Source organism: Oncorhynchus keta, chromosome 21 (assembly GCF_023373465.1).
Source record: "Oncorhynchus keta strain PuntledgeMale-10-30-2019 chromosome 21, Oket_V2, whole genome shotgun sequence".
NCBI classification, from domain to species: domain Eukaryota; kingdom Metazoa; phylum Chordata; class Actinopteri; order Salmoniformes; family Salmonidae; genus Oncorhynchus; species Oncorhynchus keta.
Window position 1 is genome coordinate 11,313,958 of NC_068441.1, and position 21,381 is coordinate 11,335,338.

General features: G+C 44.3%; 1 protein-coding gene across 3 annotated transcripts in view; it reads right to left on the reverse strand.

Annotated features, from left to right (window-relative positions):
* LOC118399844 (rho GTPase-activating protein 39-like) overlaps positions 1-21,381 on the reverse strand; it is a 51,179-nt gene that overhangs the window by 20,739 nt on the left and 9,059 nt on the right. For 2 of the 3 annotated variants that reach the window (XM_052473316.1, XM_052473317.1), the window contains exon 2: positions 7,365-8,738. In XM_052473316.1, the coding sequence (XP_052329276.1) occupies positions 7,365-8,738 (1,374 nt within the window). Of the gene's footprint in view, positions 1-7,364; positions 8,739-16,984; positions 17,112-21,381 lie in introns of those variants that run through there. The other variant, XM_052473318.1, reaches the window with a different exon arrangement.

Here is a 21,381-nt window from a genome sequence, read left to right on the forward strand (position 1 = left end):
ATTTCTTGTTCACAATAAAACATTTTGCATCGTCAAAGTGGCATGTTGTGTAAATCAAATGATACTACCCCCCCAAAAAACTGTTTTAATTCCAGGTTGTAAGGCAACAAAATAGGAAAAATGCCAAGGGGGGTGAATACTTTCGCAGCTTCTACCCCCAAGCCATAAGACTCCTGAACAGCTAATCAAAAGGCTACCTAGACTATTTGCATTGCCCCCCCCCCCACCCTGCTGCTACTCTTATTATCTATGCATAGTCATTTTAATAACTCTACCTACATGTACATATTACCTCAACTATTTGTATCTACTGCTGCTCTTTAATTATTTGTAATTCTTATCTTACTTGTTTTTTTAAGGTATTTTCTTAAACTGCATTGTTGGTTAAGGGCTTGTAAGTACACTGGTTGTATTCGGGACATGTGACAAATAAAATTTGATTTAACACATTCACTTGTTTTCCATAGAGACACACACATTCCTTATTAAGGCCTTGGCTAACATGTGAGACGTTGGGTAACGCCGAAGGTTGAAATTAAGTTAGAATCCTTTGGAGCCCAACTGGGTAATTCGATTGGGTTATGGCGCAGCAAATCAACTTAACGGTCAGCGAATTTCAATTTGTCTCGGCAGCTCTGGTGTCATACGCCCCTGACCACTGCTCCTACCTCCACGGAGTGCGATTGTGGTAGGAAAAGCCAGCTAAATATACATATTAAGCTATTTGCAAGAAATGTTCTTTCTTTCCTTCCTGGAATAACCATGGTTGTAAAACCCATCAGCTGAGTCACTGGTGGATAGGGATATGGATGGGGAAGTACCCCTAAAATACAAACCCCTGGGAATAGTAGGGGTCTCAAAAAAGGGGCTATTATCATCATCCCGTCAGACAGGAAGAGGAAATGAGGTCCTATAGGCCAGGCTCTGAACACAAACACCTCAGAGCTTGGGCCAATGAGATCATTACAATCTGCGTAGAAGAAGGATACAAGACAAAGGTCCATTTCCAACAGTGACCACATGGTTTGACACAAACATCATCAGAAACCAACATTGGAGGAATATCCCAATGCAAAAGTGATATACACAATATATACAAAAGTATGTGGACACCCCTTCAAATTAGTAGATTCGGCAAGTTCATCCACACCTGTTGCTGACAGGTGTATACAATCGATTACACTGCCATGCAATCTCCATAGACAAACATTGGCAGTAGAATGGCCTTACTGAAGAGCTCAGTGACTTTCAACTTGGCACCGTCATAGGATGTCACCTTTCCAACAAGTCAGTTCATCAAATTTCTGCTCTGCTAGAGCTGCAGCGGTCAACTGTAAGTGCTGTTATTGAGAAGTGGAAAGGTCTAGCAGCAACAACGGCTCAGACGCGAAGTGGTAGGCCACACAAGCACACAGAACGGGACCGCCAAGTGCTGAAGCACGTAAAAATAGTCTGTCCTTGATTGAAGCACTCACTACAGAGTTCCAAACGGATTCCGGAAGTAACGTCAGCACAAGAACGGTTCGTTGGGAGCTTCATGAAATGGGTTTCCATGGCCGAGCAGCCCCACACAAGCCTAAGATCCAAATGTGCAATGTCAAGCATCAGCTGGAGTGATGTAAAGCTCCCCGGCCATGGGACTTTGGAGCAGTGGAAACACGTTCTCTGGAGTGATCAATCACGCTTCGCCATCTGGCAGTCCAACGGACGAATCTGGGATGAATTGGAATGCCGACTGCGAGCCAGGCCTAATCATCCAACATCAGTGCCCCACCTCACTAATGCTTGTGGCTGAATGGAAGCAAGTCCCCGCAGCAATGTTCCAACATCTAGTGGAAAGCCTAAAGGGGGAACCAATTCCATATTAATGCCCATGGTTTTGTAATGAGATGTTCGACGAGCAGGTGTCCACAGCATATTTTTGGTCATGTATTCTAGGAACCCCACAACAGAGACAACCCAAGCAGGAGTGGCAGAGCGATGGGGGACCTGCAGGGACACCTCTGAGGTTAAAGACCCAGCTGTCATCATGAGACAGCTGAACGCAACTCCCTGATCTGAGACACCATGTCTACCAGCTGCACATACCACCCACTACCACCCTACCCTACCCTCTGCCGCCTCCCCACCCAGCTAGGAGGCACTGGGGCTGGGGACAGACACAGGGACCCCTGGTTTCCAGACAGTAGGACATGGTGACAGAGAGAGACCATCCCAGTGTGGGGTCAGAGAGAAACGCCTGTGGAATCTGAACTGTGCTTCTACATGTGTTCATATGGAACCAGATACAGCATCAGAACACACTCCTTGGATTACAGTAATACAAATCCCACATCCTCTCAATCACACATCCTCTTAACACTGATCTGGAGGTGCGCCACAGGAGCCACAGAACCAACATGCTCACATTGCTGACTTTCATAGTCGAGGTTAATGGATCCTTTAGGTCAACCGATACGCATGCGTGTCATGCCAGAGACTAGTGCACATGGTGGCACTAGCCGTTTGTCAGAGTAATGAAAGGCTTCTCAGCATAGAAATCTGTACATGAAGACATCTAGGTCCAGTAACATGGTAATGCTTAGATCAGGTTTAAAATAAAACCAGAGCTTGGACTTGCTGTTCTAGTTTTAAAAAATGATTTTAAAAAGTAGGTCTGTAATCTAGTTTTTTTGAGGACACCATAAAACTTTTACTTTACAAGGGAGAGAGTGAAAACTGGGACAGAGAGAAAGAGGGATAGAGAGAAAGAAATAAGGACAGTCACAACAAGCACCAGCCACCCAGACCCATTTAACCAGATGCTTGAAGTTCAACGCAGTACTTTTTAACTGGAAAAACGACACAATAAAAGTGACTTCAGTCAACATCTGGCAAGAACTAAGAAATGATCTTACCAAGCCAGGCGCACAGAGATAAAAAAGAGAACAAGTCTTATTCCCGATGTCTTTAAAGCGCTGCTGTTAGTCCCATCCACCGATTGCACAGACAGATGAAAGTGTTAGTGCCTGTGTCAGACCTAGAAACATCCAGTCAACATGTGACTCATTTAAACTCAACTATTTCAACCACAGACTCCTCCTCAATGTACTGGTGATATACTTACAATGACTCAGAGTGAGGCACATGTGATGATAACCAGGTTGGATTTACTTTTGCCTTCATTCGCAGAGCTGAGTAGGGAAGGTTTGAATCTTCGTCAACATAAGAGACTCAGGGCTTCATTAATTTGGCTACGTAAGGAATAGCACCTGAAATCTGGATACCATTAGCTATATCTTGACACAGAAAGAATGTGTTTACAGGCTATATGTCAACATAGAAATGTCTATATAATAGATATCCATTTCATGAGAATCTCTAGGTAGACTTACACACGTTGTGCAATGGCGATTGCGCACCGATCGGTAACAACACGTTTAAAGTGTGTTTGATCTTCGCCTGACTGCCTTGGATTGAATTGTGTTAGTCTTTTGAGTGTAGCTATATCATTAGCGGCTAATGAAAAGGCACATACTATTCTTTTGGTAACTTAGTTCACTATTCACCATACCTTCACTTCCTCTTCAGAGAAGGCGCACAGATCAGTTGCCCCTAGGGCCACTTGTGATTAACGGAGGGCCTTTCTTCCTTTTGTGGCCCATTCTAACCCTGGGGCAACCCACAGGATAATGGGTTGCTATGACCCATATGTGAACCACCCCAAGTCACTTCTGGGTTACCTTACACATCTCTGTCGTGCCTTCAACAAGTAGGGCACTTCCCCTACAGTTCATCTGTCCCATGGAACTCCAAAACACTACAGGACAAGCTACAGGGCAAGCTAACCCAACTTCTACCCCACATGCATCCCCTCTACATACACACACAGGTCATCTGTTCCCCATTCGACCTTACGCAATCAGGGTCAGAGGGTAGGAGAGTCTTGCTGGCCATGGCGAGGTCCTCCACATGGCTGAGGTTTGAAACCCAGGACCCAGGCAGAGAGCAGGGGCCAGGAGGAAGTGAAGAGACACACAGACAACTACAGGAACAGCAGTCTCCTGTTTAAAACTAACTGGAATACACTTGACCCCAAGCTACCCATGTTATATTCAGCCCCACTCTCCCTTATACACTCACAGCCAATTGCGGAGCAGTAAGGTGCAGTTAACCATTCAGCTATTAAAAACTCTTGGTTTAAAATGGTGCAGTTCCCGCATATTTAGGAGTTGATAATAAATAAATAATAAATAAATAATGTGGTAACGGGATGCTGGGAACCCCCTCTTTCTAACAAAGGCCATTAATCCAACTGTTTTCCCCATGATTGCAGTATGAATTGTTGTGCATTGATTGCTTGTCAGAATGCATGTTTCCCTCCCTATGGTACTCGCAACTTCAATGTGCCTTGAGAGGAATATTCATCTCGCACAGAATGCACAACAAACCGACTAGGTAAATAGATCAACTATGGACTTGTCTGGATTTTCTATTCATTACTCATTTATTTTGCAAGGGAGAATTAAACATGTACTGTTCTAGTATCTTCAAAGTGCGCCCCGGCTGTTCCATATTTGTTTGCGTGGTGGCAATGAGCTTGCAAGTGCGCAATGCCACAACTAAATGACTGCAGCGGAACCACTGCATCTGTTGTGAAATCCACAATCCAGTACAGAGGTCGTAAGCAAGGTGATCGCCAATCATTTACTGTTTAAAAAGATCAGAATCCCTTACTCTAGTACTTCTGGACATGTTGACCTAAGGAGTTTAAGGCATTTTCCTGATTAGCTGTACAGGGTCAGAATAGCCAGAAATTCCCAGGCCATGTGATAAGAGTAACAGATTTAACGTGCACGAGCGAGAGAAAAAGCTGTATAAACTAAACAGTGCTTAGGATAACACAGTTGGTGTGTAAACACAGGGTTTCCCAAAGTCGGTCCCGAGTCCCCCTCTGGGTGCTCGTTTTGGTTTTTGCCTTTGTACTACACAGCTGATTCAAATAATCAAAGCTAGATGATTAATTGGTTCATTTGATCAGCTGTGTAGAGCTTGGGCAAAAACCAAAACATGCACCTAGGAGGGGCCCCAGGACAGAGTTTGGGAAACCCTGTGTTAACAGGCAGATAGATATTGTAAGACCACTCCTCCGATGTATTTATAGAACTAAAAGGAAACTGGGATTGGAACAACTGATTGTCAAGTTTCCTCTGAACACTTTTCTCTCAAACGTGATCATCAACTGTTGAAATGCACATGAGTTTTTGAACAGATTCAACAAAGTAAGAAAAGAGAACTTGGTCAAACTGAAGTAGACATTATGCACACATAGCTGAATGTCAAGAAACCCCATGTTCAGCAAGGAATACATGAATGCCCAGACCACTTCTGTCCTGGAATAGAAATGAATGATGCTTCTGTAAAAAAAAGCGTACACTTTCCTCAAGACAAATCTTTGAACAAACTAAGGCTATCTGATGCATCTCTCAATAGAGCACTACATGCCCTACGAAGCCTTCCACACTACTGAACTGGCAGAGCCTTCCACACTACTGAACTGGCAGAGCCTTCCACACTACTGAACTGGCAGAGCCTTCCACACTACTGAACTGGCAGAGCCTTCCACACTACTGAACTGGCAGAGCCTTCCACACTACTGAACTGGCAGAGCCTTCCACACTACTAAACTGGCAGAGCCTTCCACACTACTAAACTGGCAGAGTTTCTTAAAGGAAAATGTCAAAACAATTCTACTTCATATTCATCTCCAGCACCTCCCAAACATCAACATATGTGAAAACTGCAAGTTTCTATGTTTTGTATTACAAAAGGAAGATTAGCGTTGAATTGTGGTTCTAACCAATTATGAGTAGGTGTTACATAATAATTGGTTCATGTCATTGGAAACAGTTCCTCTATATTTTTTACTCCAAAACATAGAAACACACCATTTGTATACTGTAGGTTGATGTTGGGGTGGTGCTGGAGAATATGAAGTTGAAAATGTTTGAAATGTCCCTTTGATCATGACTAGGCTCAGCTATTAATCAGCCAGACAGTGAAGACGAGAAGAGCACAGGTCCCGAAATGTTCCTCTCCAACCCCAAACATGAAACAAACTCTGTTTTCATCCATTTATTGTTTGTCACATTCCATCTTCTCTCCTCATTGCATGGTGGGATCTAATTACAAGCCCAGAGAGAGAGACCAGTGAAAACCACCATATGGCTAAGTGGGGTGCAAAGCCCAGAAGAGTTTAAGACTCTTCAGCTCCACCCAGAGACACAGATGCCCATTGTTTTGGGGAGACATGGAGACTTCTGGGAAACATTGACTCATTAGGGATGACTGCAGAGTGGTGGAGATTCCTGGGGAGTGAATGCTTCTAAAAAGGATGGAATGTCAAAGAGTCAGGCAGACTGTACCTCCACCAGGGCCTTCGGACAGCAATGGGTGAGCAATTAGTTCCCCTTCTACCTTACGCAATCAGGGTCAGAGGTAGGATAGTCCTTCTGACCCCAGCGAGGTGAGGTCCTCCACGTGGCTGAGGATTGATGCCCAGGACCCAGGTAGAGAGCAGAGGGGCCAGGGGGAAGTGAAGAGACACAGACAACTCTAGGGTCCCCTGTTAAGAACTAACTGGAATGTAGAAGTTCTGTATGTTATTACCCAAGAGCAGACAACACTTCTTTCCTCTGAAACGTTATTAAAGGGGACCTCAATCATGTTTTGTCTACGGTGGTATGGCTTCCCCCAACAGAGACCCCCATTGGTCTTTGATGGCAAGGGGCCTCGTGTTGTTTTAGGACAAATAAATGAGCGTATATGGGGCTGGAGTAGAGCGTAGCGGCAGTGAGCAGCACACAGGGGCACTGAGACAGCACTAGTGGCCATGGGCCAGGGGAAATAGAGCTGGCATGTGTGGAATCTGTCTCTCAAGGGGAGATGCTGGTTTGGATTCTGCCACCACACTGAGCACACGATAGGGTCTTTGAATGGCCCTTACTGTTAGGTGCCTTTATACCAACGTGAAGGGAGAGGGGAATGTCATGCACTTTATGACTGCACCCGTCTTCACATTTGGTAGCAATTGCTTTAAAATGGTTTGCGGTGTGATTCAGAGAAAATTATGAAAACGTGGTGCATGTGGAATGTCAGGATAAGTGAGAGTGAAAATAAAGGATTCCGAGGTAGCCTTACTTGTCAAATGGTCTCATGCCCAAAGCATTTTAAAGTCAGTATGCCACAATGGGATAACAAATAGGTTTTTGCTATTACCATATGGCCTCTTTACTGAAACATGATTCTCTAATAGTTAAATCCAACCATGTCCTCCCTATCAACAGTCATTTGGTTAAATAGCAAAACAAAGAGATCCGACGTACCTCAGTGACTCCTTGCTTTCGTCCGAGCTGTTGTCTCCCTGAGCTGGTCTGCTGTCCACCACTGTGTCTGAAGTCTCTCTCTCGCTTGGGGTCTCAGGGGTTCTGGGGACAGGATTACTATCCTCTGGACGAGGGGTGCGGTGTCCGTGGCTGTCTGGACTCCCCAGGCTTCCTGCTCCATAATGCTCTGGATGAGGGGTGCGGTGTCCATGGCTGTCTGGACTCCCCAGGCTTCCTGCTCCATAATGCTCTGGATGAGGGGTGCGGTGTCCCTGGCTGTCTGTACTCCCCAGGCTTCCTGCTCCATAATGCTCTGGATGAGGGGTGCGGTGTCCCTGGCTGTCTGTACTCCCCAGGCTTCCTGCTCCATAACGCTCTGGATGAGGGGTGCGGTGTCGCTGGCTGTCTGTACTGCCCAGGCTTCCTGGTTCATGGTGCTCTGGACAAGGGGTACGGTGTCCCTGGCTGTCTGTACTCCTCGCTCCATAATGGTCTGGAAGAGGGGTGCGGTGTCGCTGGCTGTCTGTACTGCCCAGGCTTCCTGGTTCATGGTGCTCTGGACAAGGGGTACGGTGTCCCTGGCTGTCTGTATTCCTCGCTCCATAATGGTCTGGACGAGGGGTGCGGTGTCGCTGCCTGCCTGTACTCCCCAGGCTTCCTGGTTCATGGTGCTCTGGATGAGGGGTGCGGTGTCCCTGGCTGTCTGTACTCCCCGCTCCATAATGCTCTGCAAGACGGGTGCGGTGTTGCTGGCTGCCTGTACTCCTCAGGCTTCCTGGTTCATGGTGCTCTGGACGAGGGGTGTGGTGTCCCTGGCTGTCTGTACTCCCCACTCCATAATGCTCTGGATGAGGGATGCGGTGTCCCTGGCTGTCTGTACTCCCCGCTCCATAATTCTCTGTGCGAGGGGTGCGGTGTCGCTGGCTGCCTGTACTCCCCAGGCTTCCTGGTTCATGGTGCTCTGGATGAGGGGTGCGGTGTCCCTGGCTGTCTGTACTCCCCGCTCCATAATGCTCTGGATTAGGGGTGCAGTGTCCCTGGCTGTCTGTACTCCCCAGTCTACCTGTTCCAGGCTCCCTGTCCCTCTCTCCAGTTCCCCCGGCCCGCTTGGCCTCAGAGCAGCGCTTCATAGCCTGTAGCTGGGAGAGGGGAACTATGTCGCCCCCTTGGGGTCGGTGCCAGACAGTCTGGCGTCCTACGGAGTTGTAGTAGTAGAAGCGGCCGCTCTGGGGGTCAAATAGCTCCCACCACTGGTTGCCGTCAGCCTGACGAACGGGTGCACCCAAGGGAGGGTCCCAGCCGCATTCGCCAGTGGCCAGGTTCACATACATGCGCTCCCGAGAGCGTGGCTCCAGGATCTCCACCCAATCTGGACTAAAAAACAGACACAGAAAATAATGTTGTTAGGACTGAGAGTAACGAGAAAAACAGCTTTGATGCGATTAATAACAAAACACTTTGTTCAGTATGGAAATCCTACTGATATGACCATCCCTGTTAAATGCTTAACCGGTAACCTGCACACAAGTTAAAGTCAAAAACGTACTACAAAGCAAACACCCTTACACGACCCATATGTATAGTGAATGTTTGTGACCACAACACGTGTCCATCTGTGTGTGAGTGCTATAGAATGCTGGTTCAGCAGTGATGTCATCCCTCTGGTGGGCTGAGGAGCAGCGGGGGGAGCTCTGTGCGTCTGTGATCTGACTAAGGGACAGGTGGACCCGCTCTGTACGGCACTAGGACCACAGCCGGCAGGCCTGGAGAGCACCATCCGAGCCAACAGCACCACACAGGGCATGGCATGAGGATCATTAGCAGCCAACTCAGCAGAACACAGAGGGCTGGGAAGGGGCGGGGAGGCGTTTGAGACTGGCCCACATACACACACAGACAGGGTACAGAGGAATGTGTCATTGAGAAAGGGGGCAACGTGTCAGATTGAGGAGATACATTTGGGTCATGTTTCCCTTTGAGAAATCCCTTATATGGTCTCTTTTGATCTAGTTCTCTGATGCAGAGCAACTTCAAGTGTGCCAATGAATCCATGAGGGACCCACAGCCAGCCTGTCGTGTCCTTATAGTCGGCTGAGAACCCGGTTCGGGGCTAGGTTGGGGAGGCAGGAGGTAAAGACAGGGCATTGGAGAAGAACCTCAGGAGGCTGAAAATATTTGTCATGGGCCTTCAGATCTTCAAAAGTTATACAGCTGAACCATTGAGAGCATCTTGACTGGGTGCATCACTGCTTGGTATTGCAACTGCTTGGCATCCGACTGCAAGGTGCTACAGAGGGTAGTGCGTACGGACCAAAATAAGAATTTGTTCTTAACTGACTTGCCTAGATAAAAATAAACTCCCTATCCCCCAGTAGCGATGATTGATAGTATAGTTTTACCATAATCCGGCCTCAAACTCTCTCTGACCTGTTGACCTAGCTCTGATTGGTTGCCATGCCAGTTGCTAGGGTGCCGGACACCCTTCGGACTCTCCAGGTCACACTTCTCAGTCTCCTCCAAGCAGTTGCGGAGAGAGCAGAAAACTCCTACACCTATGCCCTACTCAACACAACTGGACTTCTGTGGACTGGGATGGTGTGCGTGCACAAAGGGAGTTGCATGACATGTATATTGTTCTCCAAAGTTAGTTGTATGGTATGTTTACTTTATGTAATGTGTGCATGTAGCATATACATTTATCAACCAGGTCATTCAAGATTGAAGTAGAATTGGACGTCTATCAATGTCCTGAGGAAGTCGGGAAGGGGCAATAGTGAGCACTATTACCATCAAGTAGGCTTGGGTTTTGCTAGGGTGTTGTGGACAGGGGTGGTGGATGGGCGTACTCCCATGACTCTGGATCAGAAGGTTGCGCGTTCGATCCTAGTCCTGGACACAGGTTAGTAATTTTTGGTTTTAACCATTTCCCAAACCTTAACTATTCAGAATGAGTGCCTAAACTTAATCCTTAACTTCAAAATTTGGAGAAATGGAATGATACTGAGCAGCAAGAGAAACAAAACTGATTCCAAATGTGAGGTATGAAGAACCTGGATGGTCTAATTCTGCAGTGAGACGGAGCTTGTTGACATGTATACATTGTTTCTATTGTTAAAAGCTGTTGCTCTATTTGTGCTATTAGTTATTGCATTGTGTAAAGTGTGTTCATTACCTCTGTTTCTGTCCATTAGAGAACCACAACCATTCCAGTACATCCCCATGTACCTGAATGTTTGTGTGTGTTAAAGTTCCTGTGTGTGTTAACACTTGGGTTGCTTTATTCCCCTTTAACTGGGAGGCGGTGTCAGTGGTTGACAGACCAGTAAATGCATAGAGCCGGGGTTCATTCTTCAAGTCTACTCCCAGATCATCATGGACCAGAGTATTTGACCATTTCCCTACAATTTGGGACACATGGCCAGAGAACATGTGGTGAAGGAGGGGAGCAGGGTGTCTGGCACGGGCCACAGTACACAACACATGCCCAACACATGCCACCCGCACCCCCAGCCTCAAAATAGCCTCAGAAGAGAAGAATACCAGCCAAGTCGACAGGACTGCCTTTGCATTGGGCATAAAGCTCAGTGGAAACTATCTGTATGCGTTCCCCTCGTCACTGCCAGGTTAACATCCAGGGGGACAGGGGCCCTCCACATGATCCCTGCCTGTGTGGTGTCGGTGTGAATGTTTCTGCTGTCTGTTGGGAGACCATCTGCCTCCCACTCTGAACAAGGACACAATTCCCTGTCACAGCTTACATGACTGTAATTAACATGACCCACCTCTTCAAGAAGAGAGACGAATAAATCTAACTTAGCCCTGTTTTCTTTGAGCATCTGCAGTCAAAGAATGTAAGAGTCCACATACATCATTATGTGAGAGAGAGAATGTGTGTGAGCCAGAGAGAGAAAGACAGAGACAGACAGACAATGTAATGGCAATGTAAACATGTTTCATGCTAATAAAGCCTTTTTGAATTGAGAGAGTTTGATGTGATGAGGGATAGGCATGGGGGGGATTACAAGTCTAGCTAATCACAAAAGAGAATTCCTGCAGTGAGGCGCCATGGATAGTTTCAGTCGAGGAGGGAATGACTTTTATACTGATGGATCAAAAGCTTAATGGGCGGGAAGCAGGTGGAAATAAAGGGACAGTCAAACTAGAGACATGAGCCGTCAATAGTCCTATCCCACACACCCACTCCTCAGCCTCCCTCCCACTGCTTCCAGTCTCCCAAGGAGGCATTACCTTTACAGCAGCAAGCAGAGTAGTGGGGGTGTGTGTAGCATAGGACTATTGACTGCTTATGCCTCCAGTTTGACTGTCACAATATTATCTTTGATCTAGTTGGTTGTACCTGCACCAAAACGGCAGTATTTATCTTCATATTTTTTAAATAGTAAGCCAATTTGGTTTCTTATGTCTCTCTTCACCTCTGCATGGTGAGCAATGTGCTTGGAACATCGAATCGCAATAAAAAAAAATTGTAGTATCGGCACGTACGTATCATGACAATATCGCAATGTGAGGTCCCTGGCAATTCCCAGCCCTAAAACAGAGCACTTCACTTTGGATTCAACCCTGTCAAAGTCACGTTTTTGGCATTACATTATTGTAATGAGAGAGAAAGAAAATCTGAAAGAGAAAACACAGCAGCGGAGAGATGTTGTGAACACGTGCATAAGACACCATGTAAACGTGCTGACAGGAAACCGGGGGTTAAAGGTCATGTGCATAGGCCATAGTTAGATGTGTAGGAGCAGCGTGGGGTACAGTGGATACATAATTGACTTTCCACCAGGGTAAATAAACAGTAGGATACAAAGTGGAACCAGCATCTCACTGACAGCCGCTGATAAGCAGGAAAATGGACTGGCGGTCAGGTATTGGAATTCTTGGAAGATGTATTCTGGGAACTCTTATACAAGATCAACACCCTCCCCGATATCTAACTATGTGATGTGTAACATCACCCAGCCACTCAAGTTCACTGTGCAGAGTAGAGATCGACCCTCTTTCAAATGGTTGGTGAGATTGGGTTGAACTGTTACAGTGTTACTCGATGGTCAAACTAATCTGTTCCACTAGAGCCAGTCGCTGAGTTAGAAGTGTGTGAGTATGCAGTTGGCATACTCAATAGAAAATCACTGGGCGAAAAGGGCCCATATCAGGGGATATCTTCACATGACACGTTTTTGATATTCTAGAGAATACAGATAATTTCCAATACATATTTGAGTTTTGTGGATATGCACCATATCCTGACAAATTCTGAATCCACATTAGTCTTTTAGACATATGATACTGGGATTACTCATGGGCATTTCCTACGGCAGGATGTGCTCATTAGATATCCGGAGGCAGGCCTATGTGAACATCTTATTTTCTCTATGATGACAAATCACGGCCGGTTAGGGATACCGAGTGGCGCAGCGGTCTAATGCACTGCATCTCGGTGCTAGAGGCGTCACTACAGACCGTGGTTCGATTCCAGGCTGTATCACAACCGACCGTGATTGGGAGTCCCATAGGGCGGCCCACAATTGGCCCAGCATCATCCGGGTTAGGGTTTGGCCGGTGAAGGCCGTCATTGTAAATAAGAATTAGTTCTTAACTGACTTGCCTTGTTAAATAAAAGGTTAAATAAAAAAATGAACTGACAGTAGGTCTACATAGTACATGCTCTTGAGTGACAGCCACATCAGGATCTTGATATGCAAAATAAGGACAATTTGTGATTGCATTTTTTTTTTTTACAGAAATAAAATGTTTGCCTTTCCATGCCTTGTATAGCCTACTACTGAATATGGTGCAAATGTATGCCAGATATGTCAACGTCATGTGAAGAAGCAGAATGATTTCCAGTGCCTGAACAGGTAAAATAATTTGGGCTCTAGACATTTCATAATTTGGATTTAGCCCATTTTTGATCAGACATACAGTACGAGGAGGAATATTACGTATGTAAGGATATCTATTGAAATGCTTTTTTTGTTGAGAATATTAGAACTCTTTCAGGAGTTATAATATTCTACAAATATGTAAGCTGGAGCAAGCGCATCAGGGGAACGTATCTCACCCCAGATATCTCCCTGGACTCATACGGTAGCAGGGAGATTTGAGGTCCGGATTGGATGCATGTAGAAACTGTCCCATTACAGAGAATATCCTAGCTCTGTATATGAAATAAGGAAATGCGTATCTGGAGCATGTCTACTCCTTACAGTATATCTAATAAAATGTCAGATATCCGGAAATGTATAGGTAAAGATATTCCCTGATATTTACCCTTTTCACCCAGTGTAATGTCAACAAATGGTTTGGAATGCAGTCCGCATAAAGTTGGAAAAACTACTATAAATGTTTTATAATGATCTGAAATGAAGTCTTTATACATGTGCTCGTGTGACAAATTTTTTATTGTTTAATTTTTATTTAACCAGGTAGGCAAGTTGAGAACAAGTTCTCATTTACAATTGCAACCTGGCCAAGATAAAGCCAAGCAGTTCGACACAAACAACAACAAAGTTACACATGGAGTAAAACAAACATACAGTCAATAATAGAGTAGAAAAATAAGTCTATATACAATGTGAGCAAATTTGGTGAGATACGGGAGGTAAAAGGCAAAAAAAAGGCCATGGTGGCAAAGTAAATACAATATAGCAAGTAAAACACTGGAATGTTAGATTTGCAGCAGAAGAATGTGCAAAGTAGAAATAAAAATAATGGTTGCAAAGGAGCAAAATAAATAAATACAGTAGGGGAAGAGGTAGTTGTTTGGGCTCAATTATAAATGGGCTATGTACAGGTGCAGTAATCTCTGAGCTGCTCTGACAGCTGGTGCTTAAAGCTAGTGAGGGAGATAAGTGTTTCCAGTTTCAGAGATGTTTGTAGTTCGTTCCAGTCATTGGCAGCAGAGAACTGGAACGAGTGGTGGCCAAAGGAAGAATTGGTTTTGGGGGTGACCAGAGAGATATACCTGCTGGAGCGTGTGCTACAGGTGGGTGCTGCTATGGTGACCAGCGAGCTGAGATAAGGGGGGACTTTACCTAGCAGGGTCTTGTAGATGACCTGGAGCCAGTGGGTTTGGCGGCGAGTATGACGTGAGGGCCAGCCAACAAGAGTGTACAGGTCTCAGTGGTGGGTAGTACATGGGGATTTGGTGACAAAACAGATGGCACTGTGATAGACTGCATCCAATTTATTGAGTAGGGTATTGGAGGCTATTTTGTAAATGACAATCGCCGAAGTCGAGGATCGGTCAGATGGTCAGTTTTACGAGGGTATGTTTGGCAGCATGAGTGAAGGATGCTTTGCTGCGAAATAGGAAGCCAATTCTAGATTTAACTTTGGATTGGAGATGTTTGATGAGAGTCTGGAAGGAGAGCTTACAATCTAATCAGACACCTAGGTATTTGTAGTTGTCCACATATTCTAAGTCAGAACCGTCCAGAGTAGTGATGCTGGACGGGCGAGCAGGTGCAGGCAGCGATCGGTTGAAGAGCATGCATTTAGTTTTACTTGTATTTAAGAGCAGTTGGAGGCCACGGAAGGAGAGTTGTATGGCATTGAAGCTCGTCTGGAGAGTTGTTAACACAGTGTCCAAAGAAGGGCCAGAAGTATACAGAATGGTGTCGTCTGCGTAGAGGTGGATCAGAGACTCACCATCAGCAAGAGCGACATCATTGATGTATACAGAGAAGAGAGTCGGCCCAAGAATTGAACCCTGTGGCACCCCCATAGAGACTGCCAGAGGCCCGGACAACAGGCCCTCCGATTTGACACACTGAACTCTATCAGAGAAGTAGTTGCTGAACCAGGCGAGGAAATAATTTGAGAAACCAAAGGCTATCTAGTCTGCCGATGAGGATGTGGTGATTGACAGAGTCGAAAGCCTTGGCCAGGTCAATTAATACAGCCGCACAAATCAAATCAAATTTATTTATATAGCCCTTCGTACATCAGCTGATATCTCAAAGTGCTGTACAGTATTGTTTCTTATCAATGGCGGTTAAGATATCGTTTAGGACCTTGAGCGTGGCTGAGGTGCACCCATGACCAGCTCTGAAACCAGATTGCGGTGGGATTCGAAATGGTCGGTAATCTGTTTGTTGACTTGGCTTTCGAAGACTTTAGAAAGGCAGGGTAGGATAGATATAGGTCTGTAGCAGTTTGGGTCAAGAGTGTACCCCCCTTTGAAGAGGGGGATGACCGCAGCTGCTTTCCAATCTTTGGGAATCTCAGACGACACGAAAGAGAGGTTGAACAGGCTAGTAATAGGGGTTGCAACAATTTCGGCAGATAATTTTAGAAAGAAAGGGTCCAGATTGTCTAGCCCAGCTGATTTGTAGGGGTCCAGATTTTGCAGCTCTTTCAGAACATCAGCTGAGTGGATTTGGGAGAAGGAGAAATGGGGAAGGCAGGATACAGTGCAGTTGACCGGGATAGGGCTAACCAGGTGTAAAGCATGACCAGCTGTTTAAAAATGCTTATTGAAATATGTGAAGCATAGACATAATACACCTACTATGCCACAGGTAAGACAGTGCTTAAGATAAATTGGCAACATATATCCTAATACTGGTGTTTGGCTCTTATTATTTTCTAGATCTGATAACACATTCACATTCTCGCCATGGAAGGCACACAGGCTCTTTATCTCCAATCTGGGTCATGGAGACATCTATGCACCAAGTGGTTATTCTAGGATGACAAAAAAATACTCAAAAACACCTCCCCAAACAGAAAACACAACAGAGCATTGCAAAAAGACCAACATAAACATACGCACACTCTCTCCTCCATCCTGTTTCTCCTAGCCACTATGCGTCAGACGTCTCATTCTCAATAATAACTTCATCCACAACCCACAATTTACAGTTGTCCCAAAATAACTTGATGTTGAATGGCGTTTCCCGAGAAGGCAGAACAGCATTCTACTCATGGAATCTGCTCCATTGTTTTAAAACAACCCAAAGTATAGATGACAGTTTTCCCAGCAGTGAAAAACATAGGAGTGGACATTGCATTGTCTGAAAATAGGGCAACACAGTTCTGTCATTGTTTAGTTTTGGCTTTCAATCAAATTCAAATTCCAGTATAGCTCAAATCGATTCCCTCAAAGATAAACTATTGTGAAAAAAGGTTTTCCTCCAAGTACCTCAGCCACATTGAAGTGAAGAGACAGGAGACATACAAGTTGATGTAAAGACAGATGGTCTAAAGGCTGAAGAACAGAAATCTAAACCAATGGGGAATAACTGCATGTGTATATCTAAATTCATTGGAAATAGGACTAAAGCCATCAGTGACCAACTGAAAACAGCCATTTAACGTTTACTGCCCTCGTAAACCAACATCTAACCTCGCCTAACAACAGGTTATTCAGGGAGACTCTGCCCTGTCTCCTGAGGACCAGCCCAGGCTGATGTTTCAAACATGGGCTGTCATTTAGCTAACCTAGCACTCCGTCCACCAGTGCCAAACTAAGTCAGCCTGAGTGTATTTACAGACCTACTATTTCCTATCTGAAGACATAAAATATTCTTTCTGCTCAGATACTGGTTTTATAAATAACAAACTCAGCTAAATTCAGAGTTAAAATCCTCCTTACTCACCTTGCAAAACAGGTTACAGAGGTCCTTTGGAAATGTGTCTGAGGCTGGAATCAGACAATATAAAGACAACAAACCTTCTATAAGCCATCCAGCCCAGTCGTGCGAGCAGCGGCATACACCTCAAAAGAAAAAGGCCACCTTCTGTTTGATTATGTGTTACGTTCAAAGTCTATACAGCATAGCTGCCAGGCAACCTGCTTATCCAAATATTGTAAAACATAATGTGTTGTAAAGACAGACTGAGTGTGCTGTACTCGACAGTAGCCCCATTAGCAGTAGGGATGTGATAACAAATTGACAATTTATCTTAAATGCTTAAACTGCCCTTTTTTTATTGGTTTTCCTTTAAGACAGTAACAAAAACAGAAATTGTCATGTGAACTCAATGCAGAATATGATCCTATTGCATATGGTGGTCCTATTGCATAGGATCGCTAGTGGGCAATGAAGTTCTATATACTGAATCTCAAAGCGAACACTTGGCCCATAAGCAAGTGGCCACTCGAGTCTTCAAGAGATTTGGCGAAAATTAACATTGAGATGATGTGCACCTGATGTCCCAACTGCCACATCAATATTCCAAAATCAAAATCCATTTGCGCACAGTCTCCCATTTTTTTATTTTTTTATTTTACCTTTATTTAACCAGGCAAGTCAGTTAAGAACATATTCTTATTTTCAATGACGGCCTGGGAACAGTGGGTTAACTGCCTGTTCAGGGGCAGAACGACAGATTTGTACCTTGTCAGCTCGGGGGATTGAACTCGCAACCTTCCGGTTACGCTCTAACCACTAGGCTACGCTGCCGCCATGACATGTCTTGTGCATGACTTACTCACTATTAAAATACAGGCACTGGGGCAGACAGCATATACTCTGATAGACAGTGAGAAAGTTAGCTAGCTTCACTGACAAACACAGGGATGGAATGTCTAAGAATGTTAGGCAGTTCACCGATAAACAGTATGAAGTTTGTCACTTAATTACGATAGTTTGACAGCTTGCTGATGAAGTTGTAGACATGTTTCTAGCAGTCAGTCCATACTTTAGCATGTTTCCAAAGCACTAATCGCTGGCACCAATAGGTTGTAATGTTGGGTCAGCTAAAATCCCAGCGCAGCAGCCGACTCGAAACTGTACTAACTCCGGGTAGAGCCGTCTGTTCACTGCATTTCTCTGCCACTTTTCCAACATGCCGATACTGTGCAAGCGCTTTATATTCGTGTCAAATAATTTGAAAGATGCATATCTCCTACTACCATTACAGAATTGTTGCGTTATTTATTTGTTTAATTTGTATTTTTCCCTTAGTGATGATGATCGGGACCTGCTAGTGGTAGTTCTGTGGTAACTGCACTGGGATTTTGTGGAAGAAAGTTTTTCTGATTAAGATTAACATCCCAATTTTGTTTAAACGTTCACACCCCGAATTAGCAGTGTGTAATTCAGACTGTAGCATGTCCCCTTTAATGTATAGTGTATGCTAGAGTTAGGGGCCCCCAGAACACACAGCATATCAATGTATCTGCAATGAACACAAGGGAGCTAACAGCTTAAGTAAACCAATATGATGTATGTATGGATGTCAGGTGTAGGCTTATGGCCATTTATTACATTTAGAGTGATGTTTGATTAAAGTTCTAACACCTAGCCACTAGGCTTGGACAGTATCCTGGTTGCCATACCGACCGACCTTGTTCTATCCTGGGATATTCAGTAATACCAGCACTGAACACAAGGAGCGCTATTTTAAGCAATGCAATCCCATAGCAAATGCTAGCTAAATGTTAACGAACGCATGAAAACATTTTTATAAAGTCTTTGACAAACTATTTCCAGGACAGACATCCCAGCTCATAAAGGTATACAAGTATCTCAAAAATGTTACTCAAAGTTTGCTGCATGCACAAAACAAATATTGGCTTTTGATCAAGGAGGGAATTCTCTACTGCTGTTGTTACCAAGAGGAGCTTGATTGCAAAAAGCTAACCACTAGCTAAGAAGTTAGTAAATCAAATGGATAACTGCACAGCATTTAGCGCATTTTAGACAGTTAACTTAATAGTTCTAAGATATCAAACAGTGAGAGACTCACAAGGCTCTGGTCTCTTGTGGTTGTGTGCTTGTAAACTAACTACATGTGACTGGGGACTACCGATAAGCTTCAAAATGTAAAATAATGTGACAGGTGAAATTAACACGTTATGCTTTATCTCCTAACATATTGCACAAGTTGACTGCAGGCATGTACTAAAAAGTAGTTACAAATATTAAAATGTATAAAAAACAAAACTTCAAAGTAGTAGTTTAAATGGTATTGAAAAACTATCCTGTGGCCATTTCCAAATACCCCGGTATACGGCATACCATTGAAGCCTACTAGCCACACATTTTCTGAATTAGGAATAGGATACAGAGTATTGGGTCACCATTGTACTGGACAGACACAGGGAGGAACCCACATCCAGGCTTGAGAGAACAATCAGAGGGAGAGGAGAGAGTGCACATGTTTCAGATGACATAGAACAGCCCTGCACCTGTCACACACATTCTTTGCTTCTATTGTTTTTCAACTTTAATTCCAACCGTCCCACCAATTCTCCTCATTGGCAACACAATAAATGGGAGGATTAAAACCTGGTGCTTCATTACATCTGTAGGCCTAACAGCAATGTGCTTTATATCAGGCCCTGAAGGCTGCATACTGTCTGCCCCTTTAGAATGTGAATGGGTTTATTTGCCATTGATTCTACTGTAGTGCTAAGAAGCCTGTTAAACTTCTTCCCCACTGCAGGAGTGCCCTGAGGATAAAGGTAATTGTGGTGAGGAGATTAATGAAGTATGGGATCTGTCCCTAGCCATTGGGGCATAGGGTTTCCCTCGTGGGACCGGGAAAGGAGCTCATGCGATGGTGACTTTAATAGAGCCGTGAAATCCTCAGACTAGGAAGCATTTGGTCGGATGTCTCTGGGTTATGGACTGTTTTTGTGGTCGTATAGGTGTGCTTCAATTGTTTTTGAAAAAAGGTGTTGGTGTCTTTTTCTTTCTTCCCCCCCCAGTTGTTCATGTTCATTCCTCACACATCCTGAACACTGGGGGCCAGTGTGGGGTATTTTTTTATGGAGGATATGTCAGACATGATAAAGCTGGCTTTGTGTTAAGAGATCAAATAAAGCACAGGAGCAGTGGTGGAAAAAGTACCCAATTGTTATACTTGAGTAAAAATAACTCTGGACGGTTCTGACTTAGAATATGTGGACAACTATAAATACCTAGGTGTCTAGCTAGACTGTAAACTCTCCTTCCAGACTCATATTATGCATCTCCAATCCAAAATTAAATCTAGAATCTGATTCCTATTTCTCAACAGGCCTCCTTCACTCATGCTGCCAAACATACTGACTGACTATCCTACCGATCCTTGACTTCGGCGATGTCATTTACAAAATAGCCTCCAACACTCTACTCAGCAAATTGGATGTAGTCTATCACAGTGCCACTGCGACCTGTATGCTCATGTTGGATGGTTCTCGCTTCATATTCGTTGCCAAACCCACTGGCTCTGGGTCTTCTATAAGTCTTGCTAGGTAAAGCGCCGTCTTATCTCAGATCACTGGTCAACATAGCAACACCCACCCGTACCACACGCTCCAGCAGGTATATTTTACTGGTCATCCGTAAAGCTAACACCTCCTATGGCCGCCTTTCCTTTCAGTTCTCTGCTGCCAATGACTGGAACGAATTGCAAAAATCACTGAATGAAGTTGGAGACATATCTCCCTCTAACTTTAAGCGTCAGCTGTCAGAGCAGCTTACCGATCGCTTCAGCTGTACACAGACCATCTGTAAAAATAAATAAATAAAAAAAAACATCCAACTATCTACCTACCTACCTCATCCCCATATTTGTTTTTTTTGCTCTTTTGCACACTATTATTTCTACTTGCACATCCTCATCTACACATCTATCACTCCAATGTAAATTGATGAATTGTAATTACTTCGCCACTATGGCCTATTTATTGCCTCACCTCCTTACTTCGTTTGCACACACTGTATACAGATTTTTCTATTCTGTTATTGACTGTACGTTTGTTTATGTGTAACTCTGTTATTTTTGTCGCACTGCTTTGCTTTGTCTTGTCTAGGTCACAGTTGTAAATGAGAACTTGTTCTCAACTGGCCTACCTGGTTAAATTAAATAAATAAATAAAAAAGACACCTTAATAGAAAATGACTCAAGTAAACATCACCCAGTAAAATACTACTTGAGTAAAAGTCTAAAAGTATTTGCTTTTAAATATACTTAAGTATCAAAAGTAAATGTAATTGCTAAAATATACTTAAGTATCAAAAGTAAAAGTATAATTTCAAATTCCTTATATTAAGCAAACCAG